The 18,834-nt window shown below is 49.9% G+C and overlaps 1 protein-coding gene across 1 annotated transcript in view; it reads right to left on the reverse strand.

Moving 5' to 3' along the window:
* Positions 1-18,834, reverse strand: part of LGR6 (leucine rich repeat containing G protein-coupled receptor 6) — a 169,280-nt gene that overhangs the window by 30,359 nt on the left and 120,087 nt on the right. Inside the window, exon 6 of the mRNA XM_005492487.4 lies at positions 17,125-17,196. Within this exon, the coding sequence (XP_005492544.4) occupies positions 17,125-17,196 (72 nt within the window). The remainder of the gene's footprint in view (positions 1-17,124; positions 17,197-18,834) is intronic.

Raw genomic sequence — 18,834 nt, forward strand, 5'->3', positions numbered from 1 at the left:
TCTTCTGATATGTTGGGGAAGATGAAAGAGGAAAGCCTTATAAATATGATTGCCTGGAAAAAGATTTTGAGAAGATGGAAACTATAAGCGAGATTGAAATGAAAGCAAGCTTTGAGATACCTCAGTTACTGAACAACTGGAAAACAATGGTGTGCCCAGCTGAAGGTGATCCCCTTTTGATGGAACAACACCCTCTGCTTGCAGACAGGCCCAAGGGTCAGAGCAGACCCTACAGCTTGGCAGATGGGGCCCAAAGAGGAGTTTTTAGGGTTTAAAATGTAACACAGTGTGGTAATGTAATGATTCTTATAGGCTGTACGGAAATGCTATAGGATTTGTATCTTGTATTAGATTGGTTAGTGAGAATCAGAATATTCAGCACAGAAGAAGATTTATGGTATTGTAACGGGAACCTCGCTCTCTTATGCTTTTGCTCTCTTACCCTTTTACTCTCTCACCCTCTCATCCTCTCTCCCCTCTCCTCTCTCAGTCCTGCTCCAGCTGTGGCTGGCAGCTCCCAGCAGGGCCCTGCACCCAGGCCCTTTGCAATAACCCACAGGTTCCCAGCCCTGGCTGCAGAGATCTCTCATCTCCGTCCGTCCTGACCATCCTACCCCATAGCTCCTACACTGATGGTTGAAGCAAACTAAAAGAGACATTTGAGTCTGAATGAAATCTCAAGAGTTGTGTTTGCTCTCCAAGGATGGGTTTAACCTCTGGAAAAGGATTTATTTGACTTTTGGGGAAGTGCTGGCAACCTGGGAGGAGCAGCCCTTCAAAGGCACCGATCCTGCTGCTGGCTGGAGGGTGCCCATGGAGACTGGCTGGGCCTTGGGTGTGCAGCATTTCTCTGACATGCCAAACTTTCTCCTTGGAAGGCAATTTCAGCTGTCACAGTAACATTTGGCCCTGTCCTGGCCATCCCACTTTGCAATTCACTGAAATCTGAAAGCCATGAGACTGCTTCCTACCTGCATGACACTCAAGTTTTAAGTGGTAGATACTTTGGAACATGATTACTGGCTCCTGGAGATTACTGTATAATTACACTTAATGAATCTCAAAATAATTACCATGTAACCTGGATTGTGGTTTATGGAACAGAAATAACTGAGCATTTACACAGCAATGGGCTGCTGCCCAACTACCCTGTAATTCTCATCCTCTGGCCCAGGCTTGGTCATTGTGTTATGATCTCTCTTGGCCCCCTTGTCTCTTACCTCTTCTCTCACTACCAGTGCCCCTCTTGGGAACGACTCCATGGCACCAGCTCAGCTTTGCCCTGCAGGTGTTTACACAGGAAATCAACCCAGAGAGCCTCTCCAAATAGGTCCTTCCAGGACTTCCAGTTTATATGATTTATGTCTTAGGGAATGCTTATCACACAATTACAAGATAGGGCACAAACCCAAGAGAAGAAATGGAATGAGGTTGTTGTGGGTGGACTTTGTCAGGTTTAGCTCTGACAAGGTCCACACCAGGTCCTGCTGCTGGATTCCCTGAGAAGCCCAGGTGCTGGGGCAGGTCCTGGTTTGGCAGGGTTTGTCCCCTGACACTGAGGGCAGTTTTCCCTTCTTCAGTTATTACACAGGGATCTGGATGCAGGTACTCTGTGCAGAGATCTGAGCTGATGAATCAATCCTGCTGCTATAGGAGCCAGGAAGGGCTCATGCTGTCTGATAGTTGGCAGTGCTGGTACTCAGCAGGGGAGGAGCACAGGGCTGGTGGTGAGACCCTGAGCTCTGCCTGCCCAGAGTCAGCCCTGCAGAGTGGTGGCAGGGTCACACCTGAGGCTGCTGTGCCTGTCCCAGGGACCAGCAATGCAACAGGAGTGGTGTCCCCTCCTCACATTAGGCAGAAGAGCTCTGCCTCTCCCTGAACTTGCTCTGGCACACTCTGTTCTCATCCTGCTCCAAGCAGATCAGTGCTTTTCCTCAGACTTCTCTGCTTGAGCCCAAATTGATCTGTTCAAGGATAAATAGCCCTACACATGGCTGCTGATAGCCTCACTCTTGGCTTGTAGCTCCCTGTCAGCTGCTTGGGTGCTCTTGGCCAGAGTCTGTAGATGACACTGCCAGGTTCCATCAGGGCCTGGCTGAGGGCTCTCACTGCACAGGCTTGGTTACCAGGGGCAGGACTGTTAGTGGCACATCCCTTGTCTGCTGCTCAGGAAGATACAGGAATGGATTTCCCAAGTGAACAAGCAATGGGAAGTGCAGGCAGGACCCCACAGGGCATTTTCAAAGCATCAGTAAAATCTGATTAACCTCCAGATCCCTGCACTGGTTGAAATCAGAGGCATTAGCAGCCTAAGTCGACTGACTAAGTCCCAAATGATGCACATAAGGTACATAATACATTTAAAAATTTCACCCTGTAGTGACTCCCTGAAATTAGAGGGAGATTCCACAGAGCTGCAGAGATCATTCAAGGCTGGGTGTCTGCCTGTGCCACTTCCCTCCCCTGTACCACAAACTGGGGCTGGGATGAGCCTGTGTGATGCCAAGGGATGGTCCCTGGAGAAGAGTCTCTGTGAGCCCCAGGTGACATTCAGCCCATCACTGCAGTGTCCCTGCCACTGTGGAGGCTTCCTGAGATGGCACAGGGCTGTTTCTGTGAGCTGCCAACAGATGGAAAGTATTTCACAGCAGAGAGGAGCCTTGGCTCACCTGTGATTCACTAACAGAACAAGAGATCTTAGATCTGCCACCGGTATTATTTACAGGGAATAATTCATCGTGCTGTAATATTTGCTTCTGTCTTTAAAAATGTGTTTCCTTTCCAGCCTGCACCTCTTCCAGGCAGGCTGGTCTTTCATCAGCAGATGAAGGTTCTGTTTGTACCTCCCCATGTGAGCAAGTACGTGCAGGACCAGCTCTTCCTGAGCGAACACACAGCGCTCCCAGCCCTGGCAGCATCCTGGGGCCTCCCTCCCCTCTGCACTTGACACATACAAAGAGCATTCATTGTGTTCAGCAGCTCCTGCTGGGTGAAAGCCCATCTTGGAATGCTGGCAGCCACTGGGCTTGTTGGAAAGTGGAAATGTGGAAATGCAACCAGGTGTAGTGCTGCTGCTGCACCCCAGCTGCCAGTGACCCCGTTCTGTTCTGTTCAGAGGAGACAATGCCTGTGCTCGCTCCTGCCCTGCTCCCTGGGTTTGGGGAGGTGAGCCTCCCTCCTGGAAAGAGCCCAGCTGCTGAGGGGAGCAGGTCCCTGGTGCTGCTCACAGGTGGCAGCTCTGGATGGAGTGCTGCTCTCACGCTGGCGTGTCCCCAGGGCAGCTCCCGGCCCAGCCCTGCCCAGTTCATGGGGCTCAGATGGATGGAGGGGGCTGCAAAAAAACAGCACTCAGGGTGATCCTCAGGTGCCATCTCTTCCCTGCAGTGGGGCCACTCTTCCCAAAGCCCAGACCCAAACCATGACATGAAAAAATTTCCCTGTCCCTGTAGCCCCACATTTCTCTTCACAGAGAAATTTCTCTTTACAGAGAAATGTAAGGCACATCTTCCCAAGAATATTTCTGGGTTTCACATTCTCTGAACCTCAGAGAAAGAAAACACAATTCTTATCATTTGCTGTGCCTGTGTTTGTGCAAAAGTAGAATGCAATATGGAGATTGTTTACCCAAGTGATGGTGTTTTGTTTCCTTGGCCTGTCAGAGCCAGCCAGAGTCAGGACTGTTGGCTGACAGTTGTGAGATTCAGAGCAGTGTGAGCAGTTGTGTGCAGGGTTGAGTGCTTGGCAGATTCAGTTTTAGATGTATAGAATAATATAGTATAATAAAGTTATTAATTAGCCTCCTGATATCCGTGGAGTCAGATGAACATTCTCTGTTCCTTACCAACGCTGGAGTTGCTGTTGATTTGCAACATGTCCCTTCTTCTGTCACAGAACTGGAGTTGGGCCCTGGTCCAAGCAATGGCCCAGAAACAGCATTCAACCCCCACCAGAGTGCTCCTGTCCATGGGAAGTTTCTGTTCATTTGGTGAAATCCAGTCCTCAGGTCTTTCCACAGGTGCTGTCAGGCTCCACCTGGCCCAGACATCTCCTCTCTGTCTGCTGCCAATGGGGAATTTAGCCCATGTTCCTGCTGGTGGACCACCAAAGCTTCTTCCCCAGGACTCAGATTGGAAGGACTCACAGCTCAGTGGGTCAGGGATGATTTTGCTTTTTGATTCCAGTGGCAACAAAATTTCCTCTCCTGAGCATGTCAGGGAACTGCCCATCAGTCACAAACCCTCTCCAGGAGCTGGTGGATGTAGGAAAGGTTGAACATTGAAGGGTTCCCTTCCTTTTCCTGCCTTCCATGGTGTACTTGGGCAATGCTTTGTTTCCCCAGCTCCACACTCTGCCACCTTCCCACTGCTGCCAATTTGGGATGAGGCAGAGAAAGCTGCAAAAAGCCACTTCACTGTTCCCACTGCCCTGCTGTGGCATGGGCTGGGGTGGCCCAGGAGGGCTCTTGGCCCAAGGGAGCTGGACCTGGCAGTGCTGCCCCAGCCCTGGGGTCTGACCAGTCCCTCCCAGTGCAGCTCTGATCTCCACTGAAAGCCCCAGCAGTGTCCAGAGTGTGGCTGTTCCCCCCAGGACTCCTGTCTGCTCTCCTGTCTCTTTGTGTGTGACCCGTGGGGTTTTCCACATGAAAAAACTCATTGGTTGTTGTTCATCCTTAATAACTCAGCACAGAAATTTCCTTTTAATTTTCCCTCATTCTTATGCCAAGGAATAGGAAAATTCCTCAGCACAGCATTGTCTCCTGGAATAATTAAAGGAATGATTAAAGAACAACCCTTCCCTCCCCAGCACTTTGATTTCATCCGTTTCTCATCCAGAACATCAGGAATATTCCCCTGGATCAGTTCAAATATCCCTTTCCTGTGCCATGAGGAGTTCCTGCTCTCTCAAAGAACCTGGGAACAAAATTAGAAATCGGGGAGAAAAAGCAACCGAGGGAAAGGATCCTCCAGCCCCAAATGAATCCTTGAATTCTGCTGTTTACTCAGGGAAAGAACACAAGGAATTTTTTTCTATCCTCCCTTTTTTAAAAGGACAGGAGTGTTGTCCTTTTCGGCACAAAGGAAATCAAAGACAGCATTACTTGGTGGAACGATGGCAACACCCCATGGCCATGGCTATGCCAAGCAATAGGGATACCTCACAACAACAAAAATAAATTAAAAATGATCAGCATGACATAAGGGAAATTTCCCCATTATCAAGGGCTTTTGAAAGTGAAATCAGTCAGGCAAGAGGTTCAGAATTGATGTGCAAGAGCAATGGCTGTGAATAATCCCTTTCCTGAGCTAGGCTCAAAGCTACCAGCTCTAGCACGGCAGTGGGATGGCAGGAGGAGCCTCGTCTGTTCTTCTGCTTGAGATGAAAGCCTCTGAAAGGTCACCCAGTCTGCCCAAGACACAGTGAACTGGCTGGCTTTCCATTGTTTTCATTGCTAGAGGGAGCCTATAGCTTCATATTTGGAAGATCTTAACCAACACTGTTGTTTATTTAGAAATAAAAGTAAGTTGACATCAAAGGCCCAGTTATTTTGGGCTTTAACTGCCAGGGTGATTTGAAGCTGACAGCAAGCAGCCTGGAACTATTAATATCTTCAGTCATGCCAAAAGGAGAGAAGGAGGGGAAAGAGTCTCAGGTCAATTTTCTGCCTGTTAGGGACTATTAGTGGTTCCACACAGGAAGCCAAAAAAAAAAAATTATATAGTACTATAAATTCTTCCATAAGCCACAAAACACCACAAATTTGCAGCTAATAAACCTGAAGATGAAGTGAGATTAGAAGCTGTAGATGGGACATTTGCTGACTATTTCAGTCCCAGTGGGGTTGGAGATGTTACCATGGTGCCTGGAGGGGACTTTTTGTGCAGCCTTCTCTGAGGACCTGCATTTCCACCTGTCCTGTGCTGGCACCTCATCAAGCTGCCAATAAATGTAATTACTGCCTCTGCTAGTTGTGCTGGTTACTGTGGGCAAATCAAGCACTGGAAAGGATTTAATTGGTAGTCTGGAAGCCCAAGGGGGCCATGGTGACCATGTAGTTTGACCTCTTGCCCAGTACTGAGCAGACAGCTTTACCCAGACTCCATACATCCAGTCATGGCTTGCCAGATTAGGTCAAACATGAAAAATAACTGCACAATCTGGTGCTGTATTTTATGGGATCACAGACTCATTAAGGTTAGAAAAGCCAAGATCATTGAGTCCCAGCATTAACTCCACACTAGAACACGTCCCTAAGCACCCTTAGTGGCTTTTTTAATGCTTGCAACACTTTCCGTTGTGTAGCACCAGCCCAAAGCCCACTCTCCTGGCAGTGGCTGTTGTGGCAATGGTCCCCTGAATGGGGAATAATTAGCATTGACTCTATCATTGCAAGAGGCTGAATAATTGCTTTATTCTTCTATATCATACTATACTATACAAAACTATACTATACTATACTATACTATACTATACTATACTATACTATACTATACTATACTATACTATACTATACTATACCATTAACTTCTAACTCTTGCAGACTGTCTGACATAGCTTTAACTTAATTGGTCAATTAATCTAAACACTATCTAGTGTCTAATTAAGAAACTACTCTTTGGTAAACAATTTCTATAACACATTCTACATGTGCACAACGACAGGTGCAGCAAGTGGAGATAAGAATTGTTTCTCATTCTCTTCTCTGAGCTTTCTCCCAGCTTCTCACAGCTCTCCAGGAAAATCCTGGGAGAGAACTGTGTCTCTCTCTTTTCAGAGGATATGTGATTACCACAGGTGGCAGCAGTCTGTGTGTGCCCTTGTGTAGCCACATTTCTCCTCACAGAGAAAAGCAAAGCCATCTTCCCAAGAATATTTCTGAGATTCACATTCTCTGAACCTCAGAGAATGATCATAACAAGTCTTATCTCATTTGCTGTAACTGTGTTTGTGCAAAAGTAAAATGCAATATAAAAACTGTTTACCCAAAGTAATAGTGTTTTGTTTCCTTGGCCTATCAGGGCCAGGTGTGTGTGTGTTGGGACTGTCGGCTGACAGTCACGAAATTCTGCACAATTGCGTGCAGTTAAGTGCTTAGCAAATTCAATTTAGATATAATATAACATAGTTATATTATATCTAGTTATATCATAGTTATATCATAGTTAAATTATAGTTATATCATAGTTATATCATCTGACAGTCAAAATTCTGTACAGTTGTGTGCAGAGCAGAGTGCTTAGCAAATTCAGTTTAGATATAATATAACATAGTATAACATAATATGAAATAATATAGTATAATGAAGTAATTAATTAGCCTTCTAATAAAATAAAGTCAAATGCATCATTCTCTCCCCGTCATTGAGACAAAACTATACCCAACTTGGCCTGGGGGATGAGATGCTGCCAGTGCTGTAAGAAGTGAGAGGAGGGAAGGGGGATGTGGAAGGACCTAAACACATCAAACATTTATCCATCACCTCTGCCAGTCACAGAGCAGAGAGGAGTCCTGGGTGGAGCAGCCACACACTGGACACTGCTGGGATGTTCAGTGGGGGTCAGAGCTGCACTGGGAGGGACTGGTGGCTGCAGGGGTGCAAGGCACAACCCACAGACAGTCAGCAATGGGCCATCAGTGCCACAGAAATCCTGTAAAGTGCTGCAGAACCCTGTCAGTGAGAGACTGAGATATTTCCAGGCCAGCAGAATGAGTCCTGGTTCAGAGACTGCTGCTTGCTCCTGGCAGGAATCATGTACCCCAAGTACCTGACAACCTTCCCACAGTGGGCAGCTCATCTCTGCTCCTTTGGGGCACACATGCACTCCTCAAGTTCCCTCATAGCCTGGCTTCTCCTTATAACTGGCAAATAAAAAGGGGTTTTCTATGGCTTGATAATGTCCCAATGAAAACACTGACCCTAGCAGATGAATCCCATGGTGGGTCTTACCTCTCCGTGGACATCCCCCTCTTCCTTTAGGGAATGCCTTCACTTTCTTTTTTTCTTTATAAACCTGCAAAATATCGTGTCTGACTGGGCTTGTGTTCTGCCAAAGCTCAGCCTGGTTACAAGGCACTGAGATGTTCAGAGCAGAGCTGCACCAGGGAGGGCACATTCCCAATAGTCCAGGCACATGCCTTAGGGGGAGAAGCTGTGGCACACTGGGAGGAGGGCCCAAGGGACACCCAGTCAGTGCCAGATGTGTTTGCCAGTTCAGTTTTACAGGCGACTCTCACTGTTTGGAAAGGTCACTTTCCATTTACAAAGTGATCAGAGCAGTCAGTGAACTTTATAGCTCTGTTCCTGGGCCTGGCACAGGGACCTGTGCAGCCAGGGCCCTGAGCTGTGGCCCTCTTTCCAAAAAGCCACATGTACCCTTCCTTTCCCCATCCCCTCAGTCTGGGTACCTGAGTGCCTTAGGTTACAAGATGTGGCTGGGGCTGTGAATTCTGTCCGCATCTGTCAGAGCTGGGGCAGTTCTCTGCTGTTCATGGGGCAGTTTTCTTTATCTCTCCCACACCCAACCCTCCCTCCAGGATATATCCTCTGTCCATGGCCACTGAGTGTCCCTGCAGGGCTGCTCCAATCCCAGCATCCCATGGGGAGATGCTCCGCCCAGGGGAGGAGCCAAGCATTCCTCCCTGGATCCAATCTGAGCCTGGCACAGCACAGCAGCCTTTGCCCCCTGCATTGCCAGAGGAGCAGCTTTCTGCTGCCCTGCATGGCCAGAGGGAGCCCAGGCCCATCTGCAGCAGCCCTGGAGCTGCAGAGGAAAACTCCCCCCTTGTGCAGGATCCCTGCTGCAGCAGAGCCACAGCTGGCACTGCAGGAGGGCTGAGCCCCCATGGGATGGGGCTGGGACACCACCCTGACACACAGGGGGCAGGGACTGCTCTGGCTCTGGCAGTGTTTTTTTGTATTATCTGCATTTCTATGTTTTTTTTTACCCTAAAAAGGACTGTTATTCCTGCTCCCATATTTTTGCCTGAGAGCCCCTTAATTTCAAAAATTATAATTTGGAGGGAGGGGGTTTGCATTCTCCATTTCAAGGGAGGCTCCTGCCCTCCTTAGCAGACACCTGGCTTTTCAAACCAAGACCCCGAGCCCCTCCTGAAGTCCCTCCCATCCTCTGGCAGGGCAGCTTGGGATCACACAAGCAAGCTCTGCTGAGCAGCCTGGGGACTGATGCTGACACTGGAGCATCAGGATGCTGAGGAAGTACCGAGCAGCTCAGTGCAGCAAACAGGGTGTCCTTGAGGGGTCAGATCCATCAGCTGCTTAGGGATTTGTACAGATTTGGGATTAACATCAAGAGACTGCACAAAAGACTTCAAATTAAAAATGCTGATGGAGAGAGATCCACTTGAGGAGCAAGGTACCATTTGACAGACAGTATTCTGGGAGAACAGCAAAGCCTGCCTGGCCCTTAAAGAGTTAAATAACCCTTGTATGAGCTGTGCTGGAGATATTTCCCATTTCCTTCTTCCTGCCTTCATTGCCCAAGGTGTACTTTATATTAATTTTCTTACTTTCTTTTCTTTTTTTTTTTTTCCTCTCCCATAGAAAATTCAGCTCTCCAGAGGAGTTGGTAGGTTCCAGCTCTGCTCTGCGTTTACAGACTCGACTAATTACCCAGATAATGGGATGGGTGCTGTGGTAAGGGCATTTCCTGTGAGGCAAGGTTAGGCAGATAAAGTGCCTGGAGCCAGAGGGTTTTGGATTCAGCCCTTCTGGGAGACGTTTCTAATTTATTAGTGCTATTTTTTAAAAATAAATTAAAAGGTTTTTAAATGAATGGAGATTTGCTCTTTCCAAGTGATTTATCTCCTTTGTGTGATGGGCGGAGGAGCTGGCAGGGATGCAGAAGGGGAGGGAGAATCCAGGCAGAGAGGAAACAGCGGGGTCATCTCAGGTGGAGGGGATGGGCAGGGCTGCGTGGCCTCCCTGAGCACGTCCATGGCTGGAGATTTCCCAGAGGAGCAGCACTTCTGGGGCAGATTGTTCCTATTTTGGCTGCAGCCCAGAGACCTCCAGCACTCTGAGCTGGTCCTGGGGAGCAGCCATCGATTCCCCAGCCCTGCCTGTGCCCCAGGAGCCACCTTGGCGCTGCTGGGGCTGGCTGGGAAGGCAGGACACTGCCAGGACAGGCTTCTGCTCTCTGCCAGCACCAGGGGCTGGCTGTGTGAGTGTGCCAAGGCAGGGCAGCCCTGACACTGTCCTTGCTCCCTGGGACCCAGCTGTGTCCATGACAGAGCCCACAGCAGGGCCACAGCTCTTACTGTGCATTTTCCCTTTGCCTCAGCAGCCCCAGACAGAGCTCTGAGCAGATGTTGGGGAATGTTGTTGGGGAAGATGAGACAGTAAAACCTTATAAATATGAATGCCTGGCAAAAGATTTTGAGAATATGAAAACTATAAGCAAGATTGAAATTAAAGCAAGCTTTGAGATACCTCAGTTACTGAACAACTGGAAAACAATGATGTGGCCAGCTGAAGGTAATCCCCTTTTGATGGAACAACACCCTCTGCTTGCAGACAGCTCCAAGGGTCAGAACAGACCCTGCCAGCTTGGCAGAAGGGCCCAAAGAGGAGTTTTTAGGGTTTAAAATGTAACACAGTGTGGTAATGTAATGATTCTTATAGGCTGTGTGCAAATGCTGTAGGGTTTGTATCTTGTACTAGATTGGTTAGTGAGAATCGGAATATTCAGCACAAAAGATTTATGGTATTGTAATGAGAACTTTTTGTCCTCTTATTCTTCGCTTGCTCTCTCTCTCTGCGGCTCCTCTTTGGGGCCTGCTCCAGCTGTGGCTGGCAGCTCCCAGCAGGGCCCTGCACCCAGGCCCTTTGCAATAACCCACAAGTTCCCAGCCCTGCCTGCAGAGATCTCTCATCTCCATCCATCCCCACCATCCTACCCCGCAATGCTCCTACAGAATGGGAGGTGGATTTTGTGGTGGGGACCCTGCACATACTTTGCCAAGGTGCTCCCTGGCACTGCCAGCCCAGCTGAGCCACACCTGAGAGCACAGACCTGCCAGAGCCACTGCTGCTGCCCCCCTGGCTTGTACCAGAGCACCCAGGGACTCTCATCAGGATTCCTGCTGTGTGTGTGTGACAATCACCCCCCTCTCCATCCCTCTGGGCCACCACCATCCCTCTCCTGCTTGGACAAAACAGTCTGATAGGAGAAAAAAAAGCTTCCCCCTTTTCTTCAAAGGAGACATCCCATCCCAGGGCCATCCCATGGATCTTCCCAAATCCTCCACCAAAGCAGTTGTGGAAGTGATTCATTGAAAATGCCACTGGAATGGGATCTCCAATGAGTCACTCAGGAAGATCCCTGAGGAGCCTCTGTCCCCTTCCAGCTGCACTCTGCACTTGCTCTCTGGGCTCTGCTCTGCCCTGTCATGGGCACACCGAGGGCTGAGGGCTGCCTGATAGCAGGGAAGGGGCAATGGTGAATGATGGTCTGTGTGTGCTGCTGTTTGGAGATGGAATTTGGGGCCAGCTCTGAGGTTCGGCTGCCATGGCTGTCCCTGAGGGACACACACTCAAACACCTGTGGCTGCACAGGTTCAGGGCAGCTTCCCCTCCCATCCCTCTGCACAGAGCAGTGACCTGGAGCTTGGTCATGCAGGGGGGCTTCACTCATTCCCCTTCAGCTGTGATCCATGAAATATTCATGTTTTGGGCACACAGAGGGATAAACTCAGGATTATCACGATCTGCCTAATGAGGCCAAAGTTGAGCACTGTGAGGTGAGGGTATCCTGAGAGGGTGAGGCAATTATTCATCACCTTTGGACTGTGCTCAGACTGATAGCAAAGCTCAGGGACCTTAGGACACTGCTCAGCTTTACAGGTGAAGGTGGTAAGGAGGAAACCTGGGCATGAGACCAGCCTCCCTGTGGAAATTGGTGTCACAGGGATCCATCCCCTCATGAGAAATCCTTTCCTCTCAGAGCAGAGGGGAAGCTGGCCCCTGTGTTAGCACCATGCAGGCCTTTGGCTGTTCCTCTGAAACAACAGCCATGCTCTCCCTAGCATTCTGCCCCAGCCCTGTGCACAAGGTCTGGTGTTCCCAAAAACCAGTCTCGGCCATTGCAGGGATGCTCCTGGCTGCAGCTGAACTGCTCCTTCCATCAGCTTTCCCTTAATACTTCTACTCACCAGGCTTATGACACTCAAATCTCATCACAGAATTATGGGATAGTTTGGGTTGGAAGGGGCCTTAAAAATAATCTCTTTTCAAGTCTCTGCCATGGGCAGGGACATCTCTCAATAGAAGATGTCTAAACCCTTTGCCCTTCTTGCTGCTTTGTTAAAGACTGAGAAATTGAGTCTAGGATAATCAGGAAATGTAGAAGTCAAGATCTTTCCATCCAAATGGCAGAAACAGGTGATGCTGCCAGATGTTTTACAGCAGGAGTTAAACATCCCAAAGGAGGATACACCATGGGGCAGGACTTACAGGAGAGATCTGGAATAGGGGAGCAATGCAAAGAGCATTGTGTCTGCAGTCTCAGCTCTTGGCATGCCCTGCATCTACATCTTGCAAGAAATGGGGCTTCTCTTGACTCTTTTTCATTTCAGCTCCCCATCCCTCACCCTCTCAGGATACCTTCACCCCTCTGTGCCAGGCTGTTTGCCATGGTCCAGACATTCACCCTGGCCACCTCTAGCCATGCCAGGGGGTGATGAATGTCCTTCCCTTGGTGTTTATGGTCTCCATGCCCAGCAGGGCAGTGCTGCCTCCTCCCTGCATTTCCTGTGGGCATCTCCTGACCTTACACCTTGTGTGGAGGATGGAGGCCATCACCCAAGGTGGCTACAGGAAGAATGTGTCACATCAGGGTATTTACACTCCCTTTTACTCCATGTCTTTGGGAAAGGGCTAAAAACTGCCAAGCTGCTCCCACTCTGACCATCTAATCCTGGTTCCTGGGGCTTCTTCCCACAACCTGCAGGGCTGTTCTGTGCCATCTCTCAGGCTGGTGGGAGCTGGAGAGGGAATCTCACTGCTTTACAGGGCTCTTTCGAAACCCCTTTGGAACCTGGCCCAGGCTCTGAGCTGCTTCCAGCCTACCCTACCTGCCAGCTCTCCTTCCCAGAAAGAGAAGGCTGGGGGGGCAGCTGGGGAGCAGCCAGGTCTTGCCCTGACAGAGAAAATTTTCTTGGAGCTGATTTCTCCAGTTTCATGCTGGCATTTGACTCATTGAGGCCTGGTGGGTGCTGCACATCTGCCTGTCCCCCATCAGTGAGAAGAACACTGTGCACTTGGCAGAGCTGACTTGTGCACAGGAGCTGCAGGTCAACGCAAGGGAAATGTGAAGTCATTCATCCAGCTTCACCTCTTTCTAGATTTGCTGCCCTCCTGAAATATCAGGGCCAAGCCCTCTCCAAGAACAAAGATGCTCCACTGGGATCTGTTTTTGCAGAAATGCTGGGAGTTGGAGCAGGTGAGCAGTGTGGTTGTGGTTATGCAGCTCACACATTGCTGAGACCTGCACGGGGCAGTGCCTGCTGCTTCTCTCACGGTTTTGGCATTTAATAAAAATAGAAGTTTTCCTGTCTAGCTGAATAAAAGAAGAAATATTTCCCTTAAGGAGACAGAGGTTTTTGCACCTAAAACTTCCCAGGCTCTTCTGAAAAACCTGAAACAATGTTTTCCATTCAAATATTACAGTTCTTCAACTATTGTGCCTGGTTTATAATCAGCATCTGGCCACAAATACTCATTTTAGGAACCCTGGAGAAATTTCTGTCTTCACCAACCCTTACCATCCTGCTGCCTTCCAGGAGGTAACACCCACGGGGTAACTGAGAGCATGGTTTGGCCTCCACAAGCCAAGAAAATGTGCTAAGTGCTGTCAACAGAATGTAATCATAATCTGAGTTAAAGGATAAATGTGGAGACTATAATCGTCTCCACATGCACAGGAGCTGAGAGGTGGAAGGTAGATGCAGGTCCAGCAGCTTGGCTGGGACACTGCAGCCAAAGGTTTGGCAGTTTTTAGCCCCAGAGCTTGCCCAGTTTTGCTCAGCAGACAGGTGGGTGCTAAGGATTAACATAGGGGTGGCTCCATTTGAGGAACACCCATTCCTCAGGGGTCACTGAGCTGGAATTCCTGGTGGCCCAAAGGAGAGAATTGGGTGTTCAGGCCAAGAGGAGCAGAAGGCCTCTCATTGCTCTGGAGGACCCTTTTTCAGAGCAATCAGACATGGAGGAGAGTCTGGAGCTCTCTGCCCCAGCACTGTCCTGGGGTTGTGGGACCCTCACACCCATCCATCCTGCAGGGCCTGGGCACAGCAGAGCCCTGTTCCACCAGGACTTCGCTTGGAGGCTGGATCCTCCCAGGGCTCCTGATCAGCAGAGCAGAGACAGGGCTTGCAGAGCTGCAGAGCCCCCAGATTGCTGCACAGCCCTGGTCCTGCAAGCACTGGGAGCAGCAGCAGGGGATACGGAGCTCCCCAGGTGCTGGGTGACATCTCATATGGGAGCAAAAAGCAAAGAAAGTGTGAGAGTGGGAGCAGGAGAGAGGGAAAATGAGCATTCAGCAGAAATGGCTGTGGAAACAGAGTTATCTCCCAGGGCTATGAAACCATTTAGTCTTTTCCCCAGCAAACAAGGGGCCATTTTTTTCTTCTGCAGCTCCATCCTGCTTGGGATGGGTAGCAGCACCTCTAACCACCCTGGCTGCAGAGAAGGGTTGCCCAGATGCAGGCTGGGATGTTGCTGCATGTCTGTCTGCTACAGCTGTAGCCCAAACAAGGTTTTCTTCCATCAGTGAGTTCTCTCCTTCCTCCTGCATCTCCTGCCTTTGTGCTGCCTGGGTGCCACAGCTCTGCCCTCACACATTTAGCCTGTGACCACCAGAAATGATTGGGGAGAAAGCCAAGCTGGGACCCGTGGGTCACCAGAGGAGACCATCCATCAGCCTCCCACCCCTGGCACAGCTCAGCCTCTCCCCAGCTGAGCCCTTCTGGGTGGCCCCAGGATCTGCCAGTCTGCAAGGCAGAGACAATGTGTGTCATGGTCCTGCCCTGAGGAGTGTGTCTGGGGACCAGGGGTTTGCCTGCTGCTGCCACTCTTGCCCGATAGCTGCTGTTGGCACCATGCTGGGCACAGAGGGGCCCTGTCTCCTTGAGTGGCACTTGAATGCTGGGAAGCAGCATCTCCTCCTGCCGTGACCTGGACCCCCTGGTTCTCCTGGCAGGAATTGAGGGCCTGACTCCGACCCCGAGCTTGCATGAAGGGACATATTTCTGCACAATTGAAGGCATCAAGCACCTCTTCCAGTCTTTCAGAGCCTCAATTCATTTGTTTGCTTGTTTATGTTTCCTCCTGGGCCCATGCACAGCACATGAGGCCCAGGCCGCTCATGCAGCTGTCACAGCACAGGGAATGTGTGGCCAGGCTGTGGGATGAAACTGTCCCTGAGCTCAGAGTGAGCCCCCTGCTGCTCATCATAGATGGTTTGGCTTGGAATGGACCTCAAAGCCCATCTCATTCCACCCTCTGCTGTGGCAGGGACACCTTCCACTATCCCAGGTTGCTCCAAGCCCTGTCCAGCCTGGTTTTGGACATTTCCAGGGATGGGACAGCCACAGCTGCTCTGGGCACCCTGTGCCAGCATCTCAGCACCCTCACAGCCAAGAATTTCTTCCTACTATCTGATCTCAATCTACCTTCCTGAAGGTGTGTCCTGGAGGTGAGTTCATTCCTGATTCCCATCCTCCCTGCAGTCTTCTGAGGGATTGTTTCCCAGCCACACCAAGCACAATGAAATCAGCTGGCTGCGGGTGATGCCAGCAGACATGAGATCCCCTCAGAGATCCCCTCAGAGATACCCCACAGGGATCCCCTCAGAGATCCCCTCAGAGATACCCTCAGAGATACCCCTCAGAGATCCCCACAGAGATCCCCACAGAGATCCCCTCAGAGGTCCCCTCAGAGATCCCCACAGACATCTCCCACAGAGATCCCCTCAGAGATTCCCCGCAGAGATACCCTCAGAGATCCCCTCAGAGATCCCCACAGAGATACCCCTCAGAGATACCCCACAGGGATCCCCACAGAGATCCCCTCAGAGGTCCCCTCAGAGATCCCCACAGACATCTCCCACAGAGATCCCCTCAGAGATTCCCCACAGAGATCTCCACAGAGATCTCCACAGAGATCCCCTCAGAGATCCCCTCAGAGATACCCCACAGACCCCTGAGGACTTTGCAGACCCCAAACTCGAGCCAGCCTCTCACTTTGGTGGTCAGGTGGTGGAGAGGCTTTAGGACCATGCCCATGTGCTGAGGAAGGAGACAATCTCTGAGAAGCGAATGCATGCCAGCTCTTGGGATTGCACCTGGACTGGAATGGTGTCCAGGGCCTCGGAACCCCTTGCCATGCACCCTGCCCACATGCACAGATCCCCCTGCAGCAGCAGCACAGGCACAGGAGGAAAGCCCAGGCTCTCACTCCCCCATTGGCATCATGCCCTGGGCATCCACTGGTGCCAGGAGCCAGCCCTGCTGCTGCCCTCAGTGCCTGGGGACCAGGGACATGTGTAGGGCTGACCCCCTTTCCTCCATGTGGAAATGAATTTGTAGAGACTTCTTAAAGCTTGACAGAAGGCTCAGATAATGTGTATCTGTATGTAAACTTTGAGATAAGAAATGTTGACTTAGATATGTTATGGAATAGGACATTGTTGAGAGAGAAATGGAACTAGAAATAAGTTTCAAAGGATGGTTTTGTAAATAAGACTGGATACTTTGGAGAAATAGAACTATGAAAGATGCATTGTAGTGGGACCCACGAGGGGTAATTTTAGATAATTGGTTTTAAGGCATTTGCAGCATGGCATGGCAAAAAGCTGATAAGCCAAGAAACACTTATAATGTATTGAAATTAGGAAATAGTTGGCTTCTGATTGTGATGCTGTGAATTATAACATCTGTATTGTCTCATCCTTCACATGAGACTGAAAATAAAATAAAATAAAAGTTTTTAAAATGCCTCTCAGTTACCCTATCTGTGGGTCAGAAAGGGGGTTAATCTGACAATGCATGCTGTGCTGAGGGATGAGCCCACCCCATGTTTTTAGGGCAGAGAAGAAAACAGGCACTCACAGGGTTTCCAGGCTGTGCAGCCCATCAAAGCCGTTGGCTCCCAGGCTTTGGATCCGATTGTTGTGCAGGTGCCTGTGGACAAAACAGAGAAGGTCACTGGGGGTGCAGGCTGACCTTTTCCTGTGGTCCAGAACATCCTGTAAGCTGAGCACAGCCTGGGCTGGGATGCCAAGGGCACTTATGGGGTTCCCTCTCTTACCCCATGAGACACATGTTGGGTGCAGTAGTGCTTGCAGAGCTACTGAGCTCCCACTCCTCTGAGGAATTCCAGGCTCATGTAGGAGTTTCCCTGAGATCTCCACCTTCACAGCTGCCAGGTGGCTGTGGATGAACATGCTTAAGCAAGAAGCTTCAAGAAACACCCTAGAGCTCACCTTACCCTGGGCTCAGCCCATCTGTGGCTTCAGCAGCTGCTCATGGGCACTGGGTGCTATCTAAGGACACAATTGTATTTGGGCTCCTTGGAGTCTTAGTACCAAGCAAGAAGACTTTGAATGCAAAATCATCCTGTTAGTCACAGTTTATTATCTTCATATGTGAAAGGGGAAAAAAAAAGGAAAAAAAAGAAAACACTGCCAGCTCCTGGACCAGCTCCAGTCTGATTGCAGTGAGAGTTGTCTTCAGCTCAGTGCTTCAGAGTGCCTGGCTGAAGTGCTGGGGCTATGCCACAGGCTGATGCACATTCTCTGCACCATAGGAACAGTTTTTTCCTGTTCCCCTTCATCCTGCTGCTACATGCCACAAACATCTATTGCTTACAGGCTTGGGAGCTCCCAGCCTTAATGTTGGCACTGGGAAGCCATGTGCTGGGGGGCCCTGCAAAGCCACCTGAGGTAATTCTGCCTTGGAAGCTCTGTAGGTGATGAGTTTCTGGACTTCTGGGTTCTGTGTTTCCATGAATCCTTCACTCCCCTGTCTCAGTCTTTTGGCAAACCCAAGGCCTTAATCCCTGGATTCCTTGTCATGGGTTATCAGAGACTCTTGTGTATACGTGCACATCTCAGTGCTTCTTCCATATCACTTCTTTTGCAGCTATGACTTTGTGGCTAATTGTGCATCTCCTTCTGAAATCCCACTCAAAGGCACCTCTGAGTCCATGGACAGAGTTCTTGTGAGCAGCCTGAGAAAAGTCTGCTGAAAACAGGAGGAGACAACCCACTGCTGCCCAGTCTGCACTCCTACCAGCCTGCACTTCACCCCCTTGGTGATGCTCTTTTGCAGTGGTGGGCAGTTATCCCTTGGTGCTGACTGCCTGCCAAGGTCTCTCAGGGGGAGTTTCCCCATCAGTTCAGATTCTCTTTCAACACCGAGTCCATGTGGTGAATATCTGCCATACCACTCCCCTCAGGGATCCTTTTGTCTTATGCCCATGATAGCACTAGCAAGGGATGCACCAGCCTTTGTCCAATGCTGCTGCCTCCTCCCAAGAGCCTGGGGGAGGCTCCATCCTGGCAGGTGGATCAATGATTTTTTCATTATTTGCTGCTTGATATAAATGTGTCTCAGCTTGAAAAATCTCTTCCTCCACCTGGATTTGAATGTGAGCTGTTTGGCTGAGCACAGGCAGCTCCCACTGCCAAATATTGTAGGGTAAAACAGGAGGAAGCTGAGAGTGCTGCCCTAGCCAGGCTCTAGGGCAGTTTGGTAGGGACCTGCAAAACAGAAACCAGCCTGAGAAGGATGTTTGTCACTGGGATGAGAACATACAAA

This window comes from Zonotrichia albicollis, chromosome 28 (assembly GCF_047830755.1).
Source record: "Zonotrichia albicollis isolate bZonAlb1 chromosome 28, bZonAlb1.hap1, whole genome shotgun sequence".
Taxonomy (NCBI): Eukaryota; Metazoa; Chordata; class Aves; order Passeriformes; family Passerellidae; genus Zonotrichia; species Zonotrichia albicollis.